General features: G+C 43.5%; 1 protein-coding gene across 1 annotated transcript in view; it reads left to right on the top strand.

The window, feature by feature from the left end:
* The window catches only part of CLEC20A (C-type lectin domain containing 20A), a 141,230-nt gene that overhangs the window by 92,875 nt on the left and 28,650 nt on the right, over nucleotides 1-19,705 (top strand). The window contains exon 5 of the mRNA XM_069634796.1: nucleotides 19,438-19,523. Within this exon, the coding sequence (XP_069490897.1) occupies nucleotides 19,438-19,523 (86 nt within the window). The remainder of the gene's footprint in view (nucleotides 1-19,437; nucleotides 19,524-19,705) is intronic.

The raw sequence follows: 19,705 nt of genomic DNA, 5'->3' as shown, positions 1-19,705 counted from the left end.
TTTCTCCTACCAATTCCTCTGGATAGCTGCCAACCTCATGGCCTCCTCCACCACCATCCTGATCTTTTCCACCATCCACCTGTTATTTTCTACCAACCTCCTGTTCTTTTCCAGCAACCTCTTGTTCTTTTCCATCAACCTCCTGTTCTATTCCACCCACCTACTTGTCTTTCGTATTAGCCTCATGTTCTCTTCCGGCAACCTCTTGTTTTCACCCCTACTACCTCCTGTTGAATTGCATCAATCGCATTTTCTATTCCACCAACCTTCTGGTTTTTCCTGCCAACCTCATGTTCACCTCCACCAACCTACTTATCAGCTCCATCAACCTCCTCCTGATATTTCTCAATATCTTCTTTACTGTCATCAATCACTTCCTTCCCCCACTTGTCTCCAGTCTCTCCTCCAACCTCCCCTTAAGATTCTCGGCACATTGATCTGAAATCCTTTCTCCAGCTTTGTCTCTTCCTACCTCCAAACAACCACACTTTAACACTGAGCTTGTGTTCTCTGTCCACGGGCTGGGCTCTGTGTGAGGGTTGGCATATACATCTATGCCCTGGAATTGGTGAGGCTGGGATTGGATGCCCCGCACAGGCTCACCTACGCTTACTCTGGATGTTAGGGATGGACCAAGCATTCCTTAGCCTGTCTGGTATCTCGGAATCCACTTTCTTTTCTCTGTTACTGCAGAGCACTGTTTGGTGCTTGTAATTCCGCCAACAGTCCTTTTAATGTCTCTGAATGTGACAGAGGTAAAATTGCAAGCTTGTATCATCTGCAAAGGGAGACTGTCAGTAGATAATGGGTTGGTAAATTTGTATAATTTTAATTCAGAAATGCTGCTGGAAAACGATGGGTTGGCAATACTGAATCACGCGCAGGAACTCTGGGCCCAGGAAGACTCCTTCAAAGCCTTTGAAGCGGGTTAGTCTCTAGCGCAGGATTCTTTAGCACCAGTAACAGAGTGGTTTTTAAAAGTATCTCAGTTGTAAAACTGACTGTCCTGTGACTATCCCTTGCCACATGATGGGGACCATGGTGGCATGGCCAGATGATTCTCCTTAAACTGCCCACTGGCCCATAATCCACTAGCTTGGGAAGGTAGCCCACCCTCTTAATCACCCCCTTTGGTGTTCCAAGAGTTAGGCATGGGACTTTGTCACTTAGGGAAACATCCCACCAAGCCACATGCAGGGGAATGGTGCTTCAGCCTCTCCACACCTCCAGGGTAAGGTTCAGCACTCAGCTGGGATTTCCAGGAGTCAGCCTCATTAAATTAATAAGAGGGCAAGGCCTCCAGCAGCAGGCCTACCGAGAGAAAAGCTGCTACCACTAATTCAGTTGAGAGCAGTGACAGAGTCAGGAAGGGTGCTTGGGGGGTGTCTGTCCCTCCTGCCTCCCCCTGGTGCCCAGTGCACCCCTAGCCTTCTTCTGGTGCCCTATTAGCCATTCCCCTACCCCTGGCACCAAACGCTGTCTCCGCTACTGGTTGAGCGAACATTCTGGGCTGTGATCCAAGTTGTTGGGTGCCCTTTTTAAAGACTTCCCATAGGTGGGCAGTGATATACAGGCTCTCTAACACAAAGTCTGCTCAGACCTGTCATGTAACTGTTCCAGCCAATCAGGGTAAGACCATTCTAGCCAAGCTCTACAAATCAGCCAACAGCCGAAGGGAGATCTGGTGCTACAGAGTGGGAATCTGAAGTCAGAGAAAGCATTGGAGGAGGTGGAGAAGCAGGCTGCACAGAGGGTTCCCATTAGGAGAGGAGGGTGGAGGAAGGAAAGTAAGAAAGTGGTGGGGAGTAAGTAGAGTGTGTTACAGAACACTAGAAGGTGTGAAAAGGCACGTGGAGATTACTATTCTCAGAGATCAGTGGGGGACCATTACAAAAGAGGTGTTGAAAGTGACATCAAGGGTAAGGAGGAAGAAAGCAGTCAGGAGGAGGTTGGAGGCAACAGTAGAGGAGAAAAGGAGGACAGTGTTAATGATTGTATTAAGGATTGAGGATTATATTCAAGAGCTGTTTGGAGGAGACATCAAAAGAGAAACTAGAGCAGTATACAAGGTAGGGGGTTGGAAGAAAAGTTGAGGAGGCGGTTAAGAGAGTGGAGAAGAATTAAAGGCAGGGCATCATACCCCGAACTAAGGAGTGAGAAAGGCGGTTGGGTGCATCTATGAGCATCAAGGAGGTGGAAAGGTGAAAGAAAGGAGAGTCAAGTTGAGGAGTTGAAGAAGAGGTCCTCACATTATCAGGGTGGTAGAGAAGGAGTATTGGGAATTAGAGCCAGGGCTCTAAGGCAGGGAGGTGGCAAGACATAGCAGCGGCTCGGGTGGACAGCCTCCTAGTGTAAGATGATGTTACTCCAACTGCTCATGCCACTTGCAAGTCCTAATGTGCAGCACACCATACACAATACACATGACCCAGGCAAGGTGGTATCACAACAGACAACAGACAAGTACGAGAAGCAGAGGATCTAAATATAAGGTTGATGAGCTAAGACGAATGATGGAGAAGGGAGAATATCCAGGAAAGGGATCATTGAATTGAGGAGTATGAAGCCGAGTGACTTTGGTTTGAGCTCCAGAGGCTCCTTCGTGTACCTCAGGGACTTTTGGGTTGGAACACAGAGATCTTTGTTTGCACCCAGAGACTTTGGACCAAGATGAAAACCTTGCACAGTTTTGTGGAGGACACTCATCTTGAAAAAGCCAATTAAAGATTACCTGTCAGGCTATGCCCACTTTACTTCAACCAAAAAATCTCTTCTATGCTTAGCTCTTCTTTTATACTCCCTTCTTCAGACATTTACTTCTTGCTTTTACATCGTCTACCCCTTCACTTCATCAAGCTAGGGTTAAAGTTAGTATCAGTTAAGTTTAGGGTTAGATTTAAAGGTAAGGATAAGGAAACAGTTTGTGGTTCGGAGTTGGAGGCGGGAACAAGAATATGGGCAATACAAGAAGAGGGATTACAGTAGCTTTCCCGCTGTAATCACAAAGTAAATTTCAGAGGCAGAGGAGGTTTTGGGGTTGGTCCTTTGTCCAAGCACTGGTGTATCCTTCTGCCTTTTTGCTGGGGCCTGGGATTGGTCCTGGCCCACTTCATCTGGGCCAATGAGGATGCCGGCAGGCTTGGCTGGCCTGCCTCAAAAGGCCCACTCCTAAGGCCCTGTCTACCCCTGTCCACCATGGTACGCCGTGGACCCGAGTGAGTGTATGCATCCCACCCCCTCCCCTTGGTCACCAGTGTGAGGGTATGCATCCCACCCCCTCCCCTTGGTCGCCAGTGTGGGGGTATGCATCCCACCCCCTCCCCCTTGGTTGCCAGTGTGAGTGTATGCATCCCACCCCCTCCCCTTGGTTGCCAGTGTGAGTTTATACATCCCACCCCCTTCCCTGGGTCGCCAGTGTGAGTGTATGCATCCCACCCCCTCCCCTTGGTCAGCAGTGTGAGTGTATGCACCCCTGGTTGCCAGAGTGAGCTAATGCCCCCCTACCCCTCCGCTTCTGCTTGCATGTCCCAACCCCACCCCCCATTTCTCCCCTGTTTATCCTTGCTCCCCCACCACCCTCTAGTCGCTTATTCCACCCCTCTGCCCCCACATTAGTAAGTGTCTGTAGCTGCCCGCCATACTTGAGATTTGCTCCAGGTTTGTGCCCTTTAATTGTAACCTATATTCTAGTATGCACTTGCCACTGTCCAATACGGGACTGGCCCCATGCTATTCTATGCTGACATTGACCATGCACCCATCTGTAGCCCATCTCCCCTGTATTTGGGCTGGGCACCACACATTTGCCCATTGATCTTGACCACGCATGTATGTGCTGTTGCCCCCTTACAACTTTTGGGGTTGCACCTATTATATGCATATTAACTTTGACCATGTATTTGTGTTGTAGCTGCCATCATGCAACATGCGGCTGGCACCATGCTCTTGCCTACCGATTCTGACCTCGCAACTGTATGTAGCTGCCGCCGTGTACGATGTGGCTGGCACCATATACTTGCCCACCAATCCATGTAACCACTGTCATGCACTTATTGGAATTGTTTGAAGTAACATGTAGGTATGTTTGACTGCTAATGCACTTATGTAACTAAGTAAGCCTTCTTAAAAGCGCCACGATGCCCGAGGGCAGTGGGCGCTTTACAAATTCAAATAAATAAAAACAAATAATAATAAATAGGAAGAAAAGTTGAGGAGGGGGAGTTTAGGAAAGAGAAGACTGGAGGTGGAGAACAACCATCATGTATTAAAGAGCAGGAATTAAGGTATTACCCAAAAATGACCTTTTACAATTGACCTTTTGTCCTAATTGACCTAATTATAGTGGTCCTAATTGACCTTCTGCACAATTGACCTTTATATTATTTTAGTTATTTTATATATGTATTGGGTTGGGTTTGGATAATAAATAATATAAGAGGATTGGGTGGGGGGTTTCAGGGTTTTTGGATTGGGTGCGGGGTAGCGGGGGGTTTCCCCCACATATATGTCCTAATTGACCTTTTAAATTAGGTACATTCTCCTGAGGTCAATTCTCCCGAGGTCAATTGTGAAAAAGTCAATTAGTATACATCGGAATTAACCCTTGAGCCAAGGAGGTGTGACACACAGTTGGTGGAGGTACATGCATGTGACAGAGCCTTGAGGAAACTGAAATGAGAAGGGGAGGGTGAAGTAGTTGAAGAAGAGGTCCCAAAGACATAAGACTGTTGTATCTCATCGAGGACGCTGATGTGAATGGTTTGTTGGGGGCTAGAGCCAAGATCCGAACACAGGGAGGGGCCAATGGGAAGCAGCGGCTCAAGTGGCCAGCCATTGTTACTTTGTACATGCCTGCCAATTGTCAGGGCCTAACGTGCAGGCACACATTGGACCTGAGATCCAGGCGAAGGGGTCTGCACACAAATGAGGATGAAAAGCTGAGGACCTGAATATATGGGCAAGGAGGCAAGAAGAATGAGTGTAGAGTGAATGAAGGAGAATGAAGACAATCTTGGTAAGTGATCCCTAAAATGAGATATACAAATTCCAAAGACCTATGTATGTGCACCTGTGACTTATGTTAATGCCTGACACTTTTGTTTGGCCCCTGAGACATCTGACCCCCACAGCCTTTGGCCAGATCCCTGCGTCTTTTGACTTCACGCCATAGACTTTCAGTTTGCAATCCATAGACATTGGGCCTCATTAGGTGTATGGCGGTCAAGTTGGCACAAATTCCACAGCACAGAATTACAGATATTGCCATCCCATTCAGCAGAATTAGATCCATATTAGGAGTCCACAGATGTCTGGGGAAAGGCCTGGCGTAAACAGTAATTCCATACCACGGAATTAGAGCATTAACTCCATTACTGTACGGTAATTCCTAGGTTTTAGCGGAATTAGTTTTCCCTCCATCAAAAGTAGCGCAAATGATGAACAGTAAAATTGGCCGCACCTTTTCCTCAATTACTGACCGGAAATAGCATCATTGAAGGAAGGGGAGGTGAGCAGTGGCCATTTTCAAAAACACAATCCAACCAAAATGGCCCATTTCCTGCTGCCATCCAAGGGAGGAGGCATACATCATGTCAGCGGAAAAAAGGCATGTAAAAACACCCCAAATGAGCCTACTGAAGCCAAAGATCACAGAGGCGTTCCTCCAGGTATTGATCAATGAGGTGATAGGGCATGCTCAGGAACCTTTTGGAACACAAAGCTGAATAATCACCCACCAATGCACCACAAACATCTGGTCTGACATATCGGATGAGGTGGTGGCAGTGGGCATGGACTCCTGGCACAATGAGAATGCCAAAAAGAGATGATATGATATCAAGACCTGGGTATGCGTCTTTGTGGCACAACATCAAAGGGAGACTTATGTCACTGTTAGAGCCTCTGTTCCTGTAACCATTGCAAGTAATGGTGAGCAGCATCTGATACATGGCTGGCATAGAAGGTTTCCGAGCTGTAGAGGATAGACCAGGGAGCCAGACTCAGCTCGGTGAGGGCATGCATACCCCTTTACCAATGTACAATGCCAATTGTGTATGATTCCAAACACCCACAGGCATCTTGCAGAGGCATGTGTTTATCAACTTCATGGTGAAACCACATCACCAATAGAGACCAGTCATGAGAGGCTGAGAGATTAACTGAAGTAATGGGAAGCAGGAATGTGTCAATACAGCCAATCTATCATTTAGGTGTGATGACATGCAACCTGGCCAATGTAACATCCCAGGCCATCCCTTTACACTGCAACCTAATCACTGCACATCCAAGCAGCTCCAATGCAAGATGGAGCATCAGGCCCCTATTTCAAAATGTGGACTGCGTCTTATGCTCTACACAAGTCATGTCCCCATGTACTGACTACGCTTCCATATCTGTACCAGCATCAGCAGCCCAAGAGCCTGTGTACATAGAAAAAAAAACATGCATCATGGTGCATACCAACATTGCAAACTGATGTCCACACCAAATGGACCTTTTGTAGTGGGAAGAACAGCACACATTACCCAAGTGAAATTGTCCAGCCATATGCATAGTGTATGAACTAGACAGCTACGATTTTCATGTGCCTGCTCACATCATTTACAAACACAACTTGGGTCTATTAGGTCTAGATTGGTAGACCAAGATGGCTATATCAAAGGTGTACATATACTTTCCATGAGAAACATGCAGCCATCTACATATTGCATGTCTTTTATATAGAGAAATGGCCTGTCAACTGTACAACTGTACAGGCAAGAATAACAACAATATACAACAGCAATAAGTCCTACCTGAAAGACTCAAAACGGGCCGGCATCAGTGAAGTAACTAGATCGCATTTGCCCACAAAGGACAACGCGCCCCTGCCAAGAAGGCAGGAGGGAGAGCACACCTGAATTAACAACAAGGCAGAACTTCCCCGCTGGTCACACCTGGGAACCGCAGAGAAGGATACCAGAGTCCCTACAGCTGGGTGGCGTCCCCATGGATACCAAGTGAGCATAACATTCTCCCCGCCATGGCTATCAACGCGGTACAGCCCCGGGTACCTCTGCCACACAATGCAGGTTTCTTCAGCTTTAATTCCAGGTCTTAGGTTTCTTATTTTCAAAGGTTCTTGAAAGTAACAGTCTTTCTCTGAAAAGGTCAAGGGCACTTCCCTCCTTGCAACCCTCTTCAGTCTTGACGTCTTTCTCCTCATTTTAAACTGCCATCTTGGAACTGCTGTTTCCTCGTGTGCTTTTCCTTGCTCAGAGTGAGATTTCGTGCTCCGCTTTTTATCTGTGTGGGGAAGTGTGATGGAAGTCAGGTGTGTGTAATTATCAGTAATTGCCTAACTCTGCCTGACCATTGTGTTGGGATATGTCAGGTATACGGCTTGGGTGTTAGTCCATTTTCTCTCACAGTGAGCTGTCCATGAGAAAGTGTTTGTGTCGAGAATGCGGGGGGGGGGGGAGCGGGTTGAGTTCCTAAGTATCCTACCTGGTAGGCTGAGGAAAAGGTGTTACAGGGAAGGGGGTACTGTGTCTCGCCGTCTGGTGTCCCTCTTCCACTCCCCGAAGACCCCTCATCCAGGTGATCCTCCCACACCGGTCCACCCCCAGGAACTGGATCCAAAAGCGATGGCTGTGCCCTGGCCACCTGGATGACAGTTCCCCGGGGACTAGCGAGTGAGACACCGTCAGGTTCTCACAGCACACAGACAATTCCCACCATCCCAAGAATGAATAAGGGTATAGTTACAACAGTTGCTTTAATAAAGCTAAATATACTAACTAGTTTTGATATTATGGTGTAGCCTATTTATATTATCCTACAATGCAAGTGTGACCTTAAACCCCTAAAAACCCTAAAAAGGGAATGCACCCCCAAAAGGTTAAGGATGAATATGAAAAAGTGTCTCCATTAGCAGAAGATCTCATTCAGATATGCCTGCACACATTAACCAAATAACCTTTCCTTCCGAACCAATGACTCCTATACTTGCCTCTACCACATGTATCCCTTATGAACCGAGCTTCCGACCCCAGGCCACATTTAAATATTACCAGACAACCTTGCATCTGCCTAACTTGGCTATGCGAAGGTTAGCAGACTTGTACCTACATCAACATGTTTTATTTTTGTTGGAATATGAATAACCAGAATTCAAGCACCAGAATTTCTGTTACTCAAGGTGTCTTAAAAAAAGCATCACCTACACTATATAACCCAACTGTCAACTCAAATATCGGATACTGATTGTAGGTAAGCAGGCTACTTGGATGTGTAGCCTCATCCCATGCTTCCTATTATTTGTACATATGTCACACTATTGCTTTGAAGCGGTACCCTTGCAAGCTAACACACCATAAAACTCAAATATTAATTTGCCCTCTAAGGATTTTGAGTAGGAGAATGTCATGCTCAGCCCTTCCTACTTTAGCATTTCTGACATTACCCTACAAGTGGAGAGCAACATTGCAATATCATTTAATTCGCCTGCAAGTGCTAATGGGCATGGACTTTGCCTGGCATTACTCGTACATAGTATTAAGGCTATGGATAGTCAGGCAGCTAGAATGCTTTTCACACAATCTGCATGTTTTACTAGGTTTTCAGAATTCCATTGGGCATAGACCTTAACAAATGACATGGTTACTCTTTGCAATACAAAAACGATTTTGCTGAGCACTTGTATAATCCTACCAATCAATATTAGGGTGGGGTATGTTGCAAACAATCTTGCATGCACTGCAAAATAATTGTGTAAATGCAGATTCATAAAATGTTCTTAAACTGCTCATATAACCATGCTGAGGCCTTGAATATGTTGGAGAGGTTTTGGAAGTGGGAATATTTCCAAGTTATTAGTGACAGCACGTGAAGGCATTTGGTTAATATTAAGCTTTGTATTGCAATATATGCAAAGTATTGAGGGGTCACTTATTTTGTATTTATTTTCTGTTATAAGGTATAGACCTACTTGGAACTAATGGGATTCCCCATTGTCTTACATTTTGTAAATCATATCTACAATTCTTTTAATCTTTTTATTAAAAGCTCTGCAACAACATACACATACTTGGTTTGGTACTTCAGCAGATGTGCTTTTAAACTTTGGTATTTCTTTGTTGTATGTTTTTATTAGAAAATTGGTGTTTGTAAGGTTTTCGCTAATGTTCTCTAAAGTTACTGAATTTTCTAAGTCATCTTCACTTCCAAAATATTTACTTTGGATGTGTTCTATTTGTTGAAGGAGTTCGTTGGCTGCCCCATGTAGGAAAATATTATTGAAATGGTGCAGTTGTACAGGCGGACATTTTGCACAGTACAGTCTCTGCAGAAGATTCCGTATCATGGAATGGTGTGCTGCTAACATTTTGATGTGGTGGAAGGTGCTTTTGCAAGCAGGTCCTGAAATACAGGCTAAAGAATGTCCTTGCAGTCCATTGTAGTTGTGCACTGGACAGGAGTCATGGTTTGCAACGTTTATATTCTAATTTTGTCTTTTTCTTTCACATAGTGATTGAGGAATTTTCGTAAAGATTTGAAGGATTTTTGCATACGTTACACACTGAGCTGCATGGCCATTTGTAGACTGTACTGATTGGTTAGGTGAAAGGAACAGTTGATTGAAAGTTTGTTGGGAATGTTTTTTCAATAAGGGTTTATTGTGCCATAATGGTGTTTTCTAGCATGTCCTACCTGCGGCCATTACTATGTATGGCAATTGGGTTTTTCTGTTCTTGTTTATAAGCCTCTTCATTGAAATATGGTTCTGTGCTGCTTGTGTGAATCCATTCACCTTCACAGAAGTTTGCAAAGGTATCTACGTTGACATTGCACATGTTTAGAAGTCCTTTTTGTAATTTACTGATACATTTTGTTAGTGGTTTCATTCTGGTTAAAATTAATATAAACAATTTTCCTTTGAGCAGAATTGCACTGTCAATGAGAGCTTCCAGGATTAGACTTCTGCAGTAAATTTTAAGGGTCAAGCGTGACTTTTCAGCTATTTTCATAAGATTGTGAAGTACTCTACAGTGGAAAAGGTTTTGTAAAATGAATTTTTTGGAATGGTTAACTGTGGCTACGTTAACATTGGTAGCTATAGTGGTAGGGTCATTAGCAGTTATATTATTCTTTATACAATTTTTTTCTTTTTCTTTTTTTGAAGAGGGCCCTAGTTTCTTTAGTGGTAGCTGGTTCAGTTTTGCTGACTGACTGTATTGGCAGTTTTGTTTGAATATTTGCTGTAAATTCTGCTAGAGGTGGATGAGTATTTGGCATGCTTTTATTTGTATCTGCTCTATATTCTCTTTGTTTTCTCCAGAGTTGCTTTTTACTAGGCATTCTGTTCGGTCTGTTGCAGAAAAAAGGAAAGTGTGGGTTTCAAAGTTGTGGAATATATTTACGTGTATTGTGAATGAGTGTCTGAATATGAGGGCAGACATAAATAGAGGGCTCTGTGATTGTGCAATAGGCTGCTAGTTGTGGCTGGGAAGGTTGTAAGAGTAGCTGTGTGTGATGTGTGAATGGCTTGAGTTAGTGCGTAAGAGAGGGGTAGTTGAATGAATAAGTAAGGACATTATAATGTTTTCAGGATAATAGTGGGTGTTATGATAATGGTGTTCACATGAGAATACAAAGAGTGTACATGTTGAGCTGTATTGAATAAGAGTGAAATAAATGTTGTTGGTTTGAAAGGAACTTTGTAGGCTACTATGTGGCTTCACTGTACTGTATGAGTAACAGAACGAATACTACTACACTAGTAAACTTACTTTGTAGGATGTGAAGAGTAGTTTTCTTCTGGTTGTTGTCTTCCAGGAGGTTGTTCTTCACTGCAATTTCGAAAGAAGAAAGTTAGTGGGTATGTATGGTAATGGTGAAGTAATTTTAGTACAAGAAGACATTATTTATGAATGTAGGAGGAGTTGTTGGGAAGAAGAGTTAATAACATTGGGCCTTATTACGAGTGTGGTGGTAACCCTGCCGTTGCTGCAGACGGGGTTGCCACCAGATTCCTAATAATTTGTTGGCAGCTAGATTCCCGGTGCCACCAGGACATTACAGGTCCTGCTGGTATGGAAAGCCAGGTGCCGGAAAATATTAGTCCCTATTCTTGTGGAGTCGCATAGGACTCTACGGGAATGGGGACACGGAAGCACTGGCAGTGTTGCTAATGGGGCCGGTGGTCCCGTGATATGTATACCTAATGGGGCTGCAGCAAGAAAGTGTGACATTTGGAGATGGCAAATATTTGTAGAACAGTTTTAAGTGCCACTTGTGTGAAGGTGTTTTATGTTGTCAGTAGATGCATACTTGTGAATGTGATGCATTGAAATGTGTGGTAATGTGTAGTTGCTTATTTAATGATGGTTCTTATATTTGTACTGTGGGAGTTGTGGTTGCACTATTTGCATTAGAAAAGGTGCACTGCAAGTCCCAGAATGCAGAGAAAAATCGAGGAGTCATTAAGCAACTACAGATTGAAAAGGGGAATTTGACGAAGTTTGCATGTGCCATTTTTCAATCCATGTACATGCCATGCTTTAGTAACATACATTCAGTTCTCATTTTGAGTTTGCATTGTGGGAGTTTTAGTGTAACCTTGTTAGTGGGAGAAGTGGCATTAAAAGTGACAGAATGAATGCAAAAAATAACACTTGGTAGATTATAATGGGTCATATTGGCAGGTATGCATGTACTGGTAATATATTGAACTTTCACACAGGATCTTGCACTTAAACATTCTGTGGAAATGTTTAAATGTGGTTTTCATTTATTTCACAAAAAAGGCACAGACATTGTTGAAATTGCAAATATGTATTTTGAAACTGTTATGAAAATCCTCATTAATAGAAAACTTTGCAACCACACAACATTGTAAATAACTGCCACTTGATGTCAGGAGGTGGGACAAATGAGAGTATGATTATTGAGTAGGTCAATGCAGGGTAAGTGGTAAGTACTGGAATCCTGTTTATATGCATTTGTAAAAGGGTTGGAAATGTAATTTTAAAAATATATGCATACCGGTACTTTGTGTTGATAGATGCAGATGTGGTAGAATCTGCAAATAAAAAATCTTGGATATTTCTATAGTAGTTTTGATGCAGGTGCTTGGGAGTAACAGGAGACATATGCTCTGAGTGTTGAACAGTGCATCTGAAGTGTTGAACTGAGATGACAGAGTTAGATGTAGAGATTTTGGATGTGATTGGTGGATGGGTGTGTGACTGCTTGAAAGTAGCCAATGAGGGAGTGCTACAAAGATTAAAGTGGAAAGTGAAGAAGGGCTGTCCTGTGATACATGGTCTGCAGACAGCGCAGTAGTCCGCCGACAGGGCGTGCCACATCCAAGCTGCCTGGCATGGAAAGGGGACTGTGGGGATTAGCCAAAGAAGTCTTCTGGCTGTGGTTTATAGGAAGAAAGGGAAGCAGTTCATTTCATTGCTATGAGTAGGGAAGATGGCTACTGTTGTTCAGATGAGAAGGCTTACTGTGTGGATGGTGGGAGATTCTTGGATGGTGAATCTGAAAAGGTACACAGAAATGTGTGGTATTTCTCCTAACTTTGGATTGGAGGGAGTGGAGGCTTTTTGGTATGGTGTGCCTGGCCAAAGCTGGGAGACTTTATTTGTACATTGCAAAAATATGTCTCATTTTCAATGTCCAGATATCATTGTGGTGCATTGTGGAGGATATAGTTTGGGCTTCATCAGTGCAATATCTTTGCAGATTGTATTGCAACATATGCTGAAAGCACTAGTGGAACTATTTCCATGTGGAAAGATAATCTTTTCATACATACCTCCTAGGGCACTATGGAGATGCACCAATGTGTTTTGTTCTTAACAAGACACAGGAAGGCGCATTGTGAACAAAGGGGTATGTTCATTTTTGAATGGTATCGGGATGACATCCTTCCCAAATGAGAACATTCTGCTGGATGGTAGACATAATTTGTTAAGTGATGGCATGACTTTTACTGATTGTGGCAAAGCAATATTTCTTGAAAATATTCAAAATGCACTCAGAAAGTTCTTGTGAAAATGATGTAGAGTGCATGTGAGTAGTTGTAGGAAAATAAATCTGAAAAGCCCCCGCCCAGAAATCAAAACAAAAAAAGTTTCTTTTCAGAGCCACCACTAAAGAGTAAATAATTTATATTGCATTTAATTTCTCTCCACATACCCTTCATTTGGACGATCGGTCTGCGGACACCGTGGTGGTCCGCGAACGGCACGTGCCACATACGGGTCTTTTGAGGATGCCAGGCATGGAAATGGGACTGTGCAGCCCAGGGGATTAGCCAATAATGTTTCCTTGGTGTGGTATGCAAGGAGATAGACTGGCAGAAGGTCTGTTTGCTGAGAGGAGTGCAGATGGCTATGGTGATGGCTATATATTTCAGGAGGCAAAGTGTGAGGATTTTGGGGGACTTGTGGATCCATTGGTTGAAGGTATATGTAGAGCAGTGTGGAGGGGCTGGCTTGGATTTCATGATGTTCATGTGCACTTGTTTGGAGTGCACGGCATGAAGTGGATGGACTTGCTCCCATTTTGTGTCAATTTGGACACACTGCAACACCCGGACATTATCATTGTTCATTGTGGAGAGAACAGTTTACGGTATGTCACTAGAATTTCACTGCAGTTTGCAATGAAGGAGACATTTGGCAAACTGAAGGAAATGTTCACGAATTCTAGACTGATTTTTTCTCACATTGCCAGAGACAGATGTGGATGCGTTCGAGTTCATTTGGTCCACAAATGGAGAAAGAGAGGCGCAATATCAACAAGGCTGTGTGTGCATTTTTGGGAGATGTTGGCATGATGTCTTTCCATAATGAAAATATAAAATTTGACATTGCCAATATTTTCTGCAGGGATGGAGTACATCTTACGGATGCCGGTAATCAGTTTTTTCTGCAAAACATTCAAAATGCTTTGAAGCACTTTCTGTAAATATAGAAAGCATTTTCGAGTAGGTGAGAAAAAAATGCATTGAAGCACAGCGAAAACAAAATGGCCACTTTTTTGCAAGTTCAAAGAAAAAGTTTAGTTTAGTAGAATGTTGCTTAGTTTACTTAAAAGATTGAAAAACACTTTTAAAAACAAAAAATGCAAAAAAGGTTCTTTTCAGAGCCACCAGTTTCCCACGCAAAAGAATTAAATATTTTTGATGCCACCACCACACACATTTTTCGGTGTCCACAGACTACCGCGATGTTCCCGGACTCTACAGGCTCCATAGGGGCTTGTAGACTTTTTCGGTACTTCTATTTTTCAACTGTGAAAGGTGGCTCTGAAAATAACCTTTTGTTTTAGTATTTTTTGTGTTTTATATTTTTGGGGGGTTTTTTGTTGCAGGAGAGACATGGGAAGGGACTGGAAGGGGCACCAACCACAGGGACAAAGTGGCAGGTGGAGAGAGGAAGATGTTGGGTGGGCCTTAATCAGGTAGGGGACAGTGTTTCTCATGCTCCTTGACCACGGTCTCGAAAACACTCTGAAACTGCTCCCCCCTACAGAATGGTGTGTCACAGTGCCTGCACAGCAATGTCACCCTCGAAAGACAAGGGGCGACTGTGTCATCGATGGCCTGTGAGGCTTCCGCAGGGATACTCTGCCCCACAGGAGTGTCCCTTGTGGTTTCAGGAGCGGATTATGAGGGTGAGGTAGTGGCCGTCAGCCTACTCATCCCTTTAAAAGGTACAACCTTTCGAACTCCTGCCTTGTGATTGGACCTGAGGTGGCACCACATGGAGGTGGTCCAGTAGCTGTACAGACCTGGTTTTTCACAACTGAGTACAACCTTGCACTTAGTGCATCAAACCTTGTCTGCCCGAGCCTTAGGTACACCCCCAACAGTGGTATAAATCTGCCACACCAAGGATTCACATCGGGAGCTGGAGAGAGAGACTTCCAGTAGCTCATCATCATCTTCCTCTTGATCCAATTCTGTATCACCACGCCTGTTCCACTCTCCAGGCCCTCCAGATGGTGGTGGTGGTGGGGCAGCTGCAGTTGCCATAGTAGAAGCCATTGTCTCCAAATATCACAGCAAAACCAGCAGCCGGTGCTCTCTCCTGGACAGCCAGATTCACAATGAGGAGCAGTAGTGGGTGGCTCCCTTTAGAAGGGCTGTCCGCGGACGGCGCGACTGTCTGTGGACTATTGAGCCACACATAGGACATAAAAAGTTATAAAATGTTGCCAGATCAACTAAGACACACCCTAGGAGCTCTGCAAGGGTAAAGTTCTAGCTAAAAACACTCTAGAGTGGCCAAAAATACAGTTTTAAACTGTCCAGGAGTACAGATACTGTCTGCGGATACATCAGTCGCACAGCACGGGTGTGTTCACATGATGACGTCCACGGAAGGCCACGGACACAATGGCTGTCCTGCAGACACCTATTGCGCAGGCCACATTGCGTGCATGTGTCGAAGTGACCGCACAACAGGACTGGAGTCCACGAACTAATTAAAATTGTGACACGTGCGAGCCGACATTTCCATACAGGCACGTTGTCCGGGGGCACAGTGAGAGCAGGTGCGCATCTAAGCCTGTGTCCGCAGGACAGGGGTGGAGTCACCGAACAAATTAAAAGTACGACACGTGCGAGCGAACATGTCCGGACAGGCGCATTGTCCGGGGCACAGTGAGATCAGTTGCGTATGCGTGTCAGTGTCCGCAAGACAGGGGCGGAGTCCCTGAACTAATGAGAAATGCAACACAGCAGTGCGGACATGTCAAGACACGTGCAGTGTCCGGGGGCACAGTGAGATCAGGTGCGCATGTGTGCTATTGTCCATAGGACAGGAGTGGAGTCCCCAAATTAATTCAAAGTGCGACACAACCGAGCGGACATGTCCGGACTGGTGTGATGTCTGGGGGCACCTCCATTTTGGGTACGGACAGCCCAGAGAGTCGCGCTGTCCGCAGACTCCAAATTGTTTGTTGTTTTTAAAACGCACCAACGGCACAGAAACACATATTTATTAAAACAAAAACATACAATCAATTAGGAAAGAGACAGGGAATCGTAATCAGAAACATATGGGAGGATAGGGATTTTCTACGCACTGTTCATGAGGGGAGGAAGGGATTGAGGTTTCATCATAGAGTCTTTCATTTAGGGAACATGATGGGGATGATTGGTTGGGACATGGCGAATGGGCACAGGTACAAGTCAGCAGTGATATCGTACATTTTCCTTCACATGATTTTTCACAAACGTCATCAACTGTATACACTAATTAAAATTGTGACACGTGCGAGCCGACATTTCCATACAGGCACGTTGTCCGGGGGCACAGTGAGAGCAGGTGCGCATCTAAGCCTGTGTCCGCAGGACAGGGGTGGAGTCACCGAACAAATTAAAAGTACGACACGTGCGAGCGAACATGTCCGGACAGGCGCATTGTCCGGGGCACAGTGAGATCAGTTGCGTATGCGTGTCAGTGTCCGCAAGACAGGGGCGGAGTCCCTGAACTAATGAGAAATGCAACACAGCAGTGCGGACATGTCAAGACACGTGCAGTGTCCGGGGGCACAGTGAGATCAGGTGCGCATGTGTGCTATTGTCCATAGGACAGGAGTGGAGTCCCCAAATTAATTCAAAGTGCGACACAACCGAGCGGACATGTCCGGACTGGTGTGATGTCTGGGGGCACCTCCATTTTGGGTACGGACAGCCCAGAGAGTCGCGCTGTCCGCAGACTCCAAATTGTTTGTTGTTTTTAAAACGCACCAACGGCACAGAAACACATATTTATTAAAACAAAAACATACAATCAATTAGGAAAGAGACAGGGAATCGTAATCAGAAACATATGGGAGGATAGGGATTTTCTACGCACTGTTCATGAGGGGAGGAAGGGATTGAGGTTTCATCATAGAGTCTTTCATTTAGGGAACATGATGGGGATGATTGGTTGGGACATGGCGAATGGGCACAGGTACAAGTCAGCAGTGATATCGTACATTTTCCTTCACATGATTTTTCACAAACGTCATCAACTGTATACACTTATTATCTAATTCATCCATTTTTGCAGATAAGTTCATCAGTTCATTCTGTGCATTTGCAGTTAGGGGCTGTCTATGGCCATCTTCAGGTTCATTTAGATTTGTAATTCGGGCCTGCTTTCCTCATTCCCACTATGTACTGTTAAAATGAAGACCATGTTTTAGTGATATCTCAACAAATGACCTCACTTTTTCTGCTTTCAAATTTTTATTCTGTACCATTAGAGTTGATTTCTTCACTCATTTCATCATGGGGGACATGTTCCTCCAACCATTCCAGTGTGCTTGCCATTTCTGTTCAAAGAAACAATACTGCTATTTCTTACAAGTTATGTACACATAACAACTTGTAATGCTACAGAAAGAAATACAGTGCATTTACTATTCTTCTAAGGGTTACTTCTGGAATAACTGCCAGCTGTTTGTCAGTGTGTAACCAAGGTTCCACTGAGGTAATACTGTTAGGTGTACAGTTAAGCTTTGCGCTTGGTGCATTCCATTATGTTGTGCACCCTATGAAAACATACTTCTGGTTTCTCAAGTACAGAATTTTTGTACACATTTATTTTTGGATGTGCTACATATATCTCTTATTATTACAGACATTCTCACGGTCCGCAGACTCTGAATCTATCACAATGACCCAGAGAGGAGGGTGGGGGGGGGGGGGCAGTATGATGTAAGGAACATGTACAAAAATTAAGGGTATCCTGGTAAAAAGTTAAAAACCCATGAAATTCAGTGAAAAAACTTTGTTAAAGGGACATTATGTTAAGTTTCATTAATAATAACTCAACTAATTTAGTGGGAAAACTTTGTTAAAGGGATGTTATGGTTACAAGTAAAATCGAAAACCCCCAGAAATTTGCCAGTTATGGTAAGGCAAGGAACCATAACTTTCACCACCACTGTGCACTTCTAAGACTAACACCCAGGACATCAAAGATGACATCACAATTTTCAAGTCCTTACAAAGGGGTTCTGTTTATAATGTTGGTAACAAGGTGTTAGGGTTGATTTGGAGATCTATGCAAAACTACTTAATGTATGAACGAATGTACTTATGTAAACAAAACATTATATTACAGTTTTGTTCTTAATACAGGATGGTAATCCTACATACACATAAGAAATGGGTGCAACATACACTGTAGAAGTACAATATTTTTATTCTGGCAATTTTGCTTTGTAAAATAATGAACGATATCCTTGCAGAGTTTTCAGTAAAGTTATGCATGTAATACAAAGGTAATAAGTTGAGACGTTCCACATATGTGTGTTAGTACAAAAAATACATATAAAGACCGACAATGCATACTAATTAGAGGCACATACCGGCAAACAACAGTATAGAAGACAGAAACAACATCAATACAAAATGTCAATAACATTATAGTTCATCACCAAGTACTCAAATTAATTGTGTGTCTACGGCCTGCTTATTGGCCCATATCTGGGCACCATGAGCTGACACCATACCCTAAGGAAAGTACTTCTACAATATACAAGAAGGTTCAGGTCTTCAACATATATAGCAATTTTTCCATTTAAACATTCTTACATTCACTGAAGAAAACCAGTTGGCTTTCATATGTCAGTGAACAAAACCAAGATGTTGCCCAGATTTCTGAGGTCATCAGTGATGTCATCAATGACAATTGTGATGTCATCTTTGATGTCCTGGGTGTTAGTCTTAGCAGTGCACGGTGGAGGCGCAAATTATGGTTGCTTACCTTACCATAAATGCCGAATTTCTAGGGTTTACCGATTTTACTTGTAACTAAACATCCCTTTAACAAACTTCTTCCACTGAATTTATTATGTTTTTATTAGAGCAACTTAACCATAACATCCCTTTAACAAAAATGTTTCACTGAATTTGATATATGTTATGATATGATATGGCATTTATAACGCGCCTGTACACAAGTGTTTCAAGGCGCGAAAGGTTTTTATTAGTGCAACTTAACCATAATGTCCCTTTAACAAAGTTTTTTCACTGAATAATGCCATATGCAGTAATTCTTGAAAAAACCACCCAAACTCAAAATGGGGGCCCTAATCTGAGAAAACCTCAGTTTCTAGAAATCTGTGGCTGAGAATGAATGACCCTCAATTCAGCAGACTCTGGCTCGAACTATTGACTGTCCATCAAACAATGTTTACCCTGAATATATTGACTCTTAAAGGTAAAAAACCTGGCACAGCGATAATGACACCCGTGTAAAAAAAATGCTAGTTGAGAATGATTGACTCCCGATTCAGAAATCTCTTGCCGCAAGTAGTGACTCATAATCTGGAAAACAGTGTCCCGGAAGTAGTGACTCCCGGTTTGGACACTCTTGACCCAGGTTCAATGATAGTGATTGAATTTTCAGTGATACACATTCACCACTTTGATCCCTGCAGATTTCGGGTACCTGGTTCTGAAAGTGGACTTTGTCACCTATGATGCGAAGGACCTCGATTGGATGAAGATGCTACTGCTCAATACTGTAAGATGCACCAATTATCTAAATATTTTTGACAATGGACAGTTCTAAAGATTTTCCTATTTTCTCTTGCTACCATTAATTTGAAGCTAATTCCTAGTTCAAGCATCATGGTTAACATTATTTTTAACTCATTTTGGCAACTTGCTTTTTGTGTCTAGGTCATAATGTGGATAGCTTAAAGC

This window comes from Ambystoma mexicanum, chromosome 1q, assembly GCF_040938575.1.
Source record: "Ambystoma mexicanum isolate Mex_15411 chromosome 1q, UKY_AmexF1_1, whole genome shotgun sequence".
NCBI classification, from domain to species: Eukaryota; Metazoa; Chordata; class Amphibia; order Caudata; family Ambystomatidae; genus Ambystoma; species Ambystoma mexicanum.
Note: the sequence above shows the minus strand (reverse complement) of the source record. Positions and strands in the feature narration are given on the sequence as shown.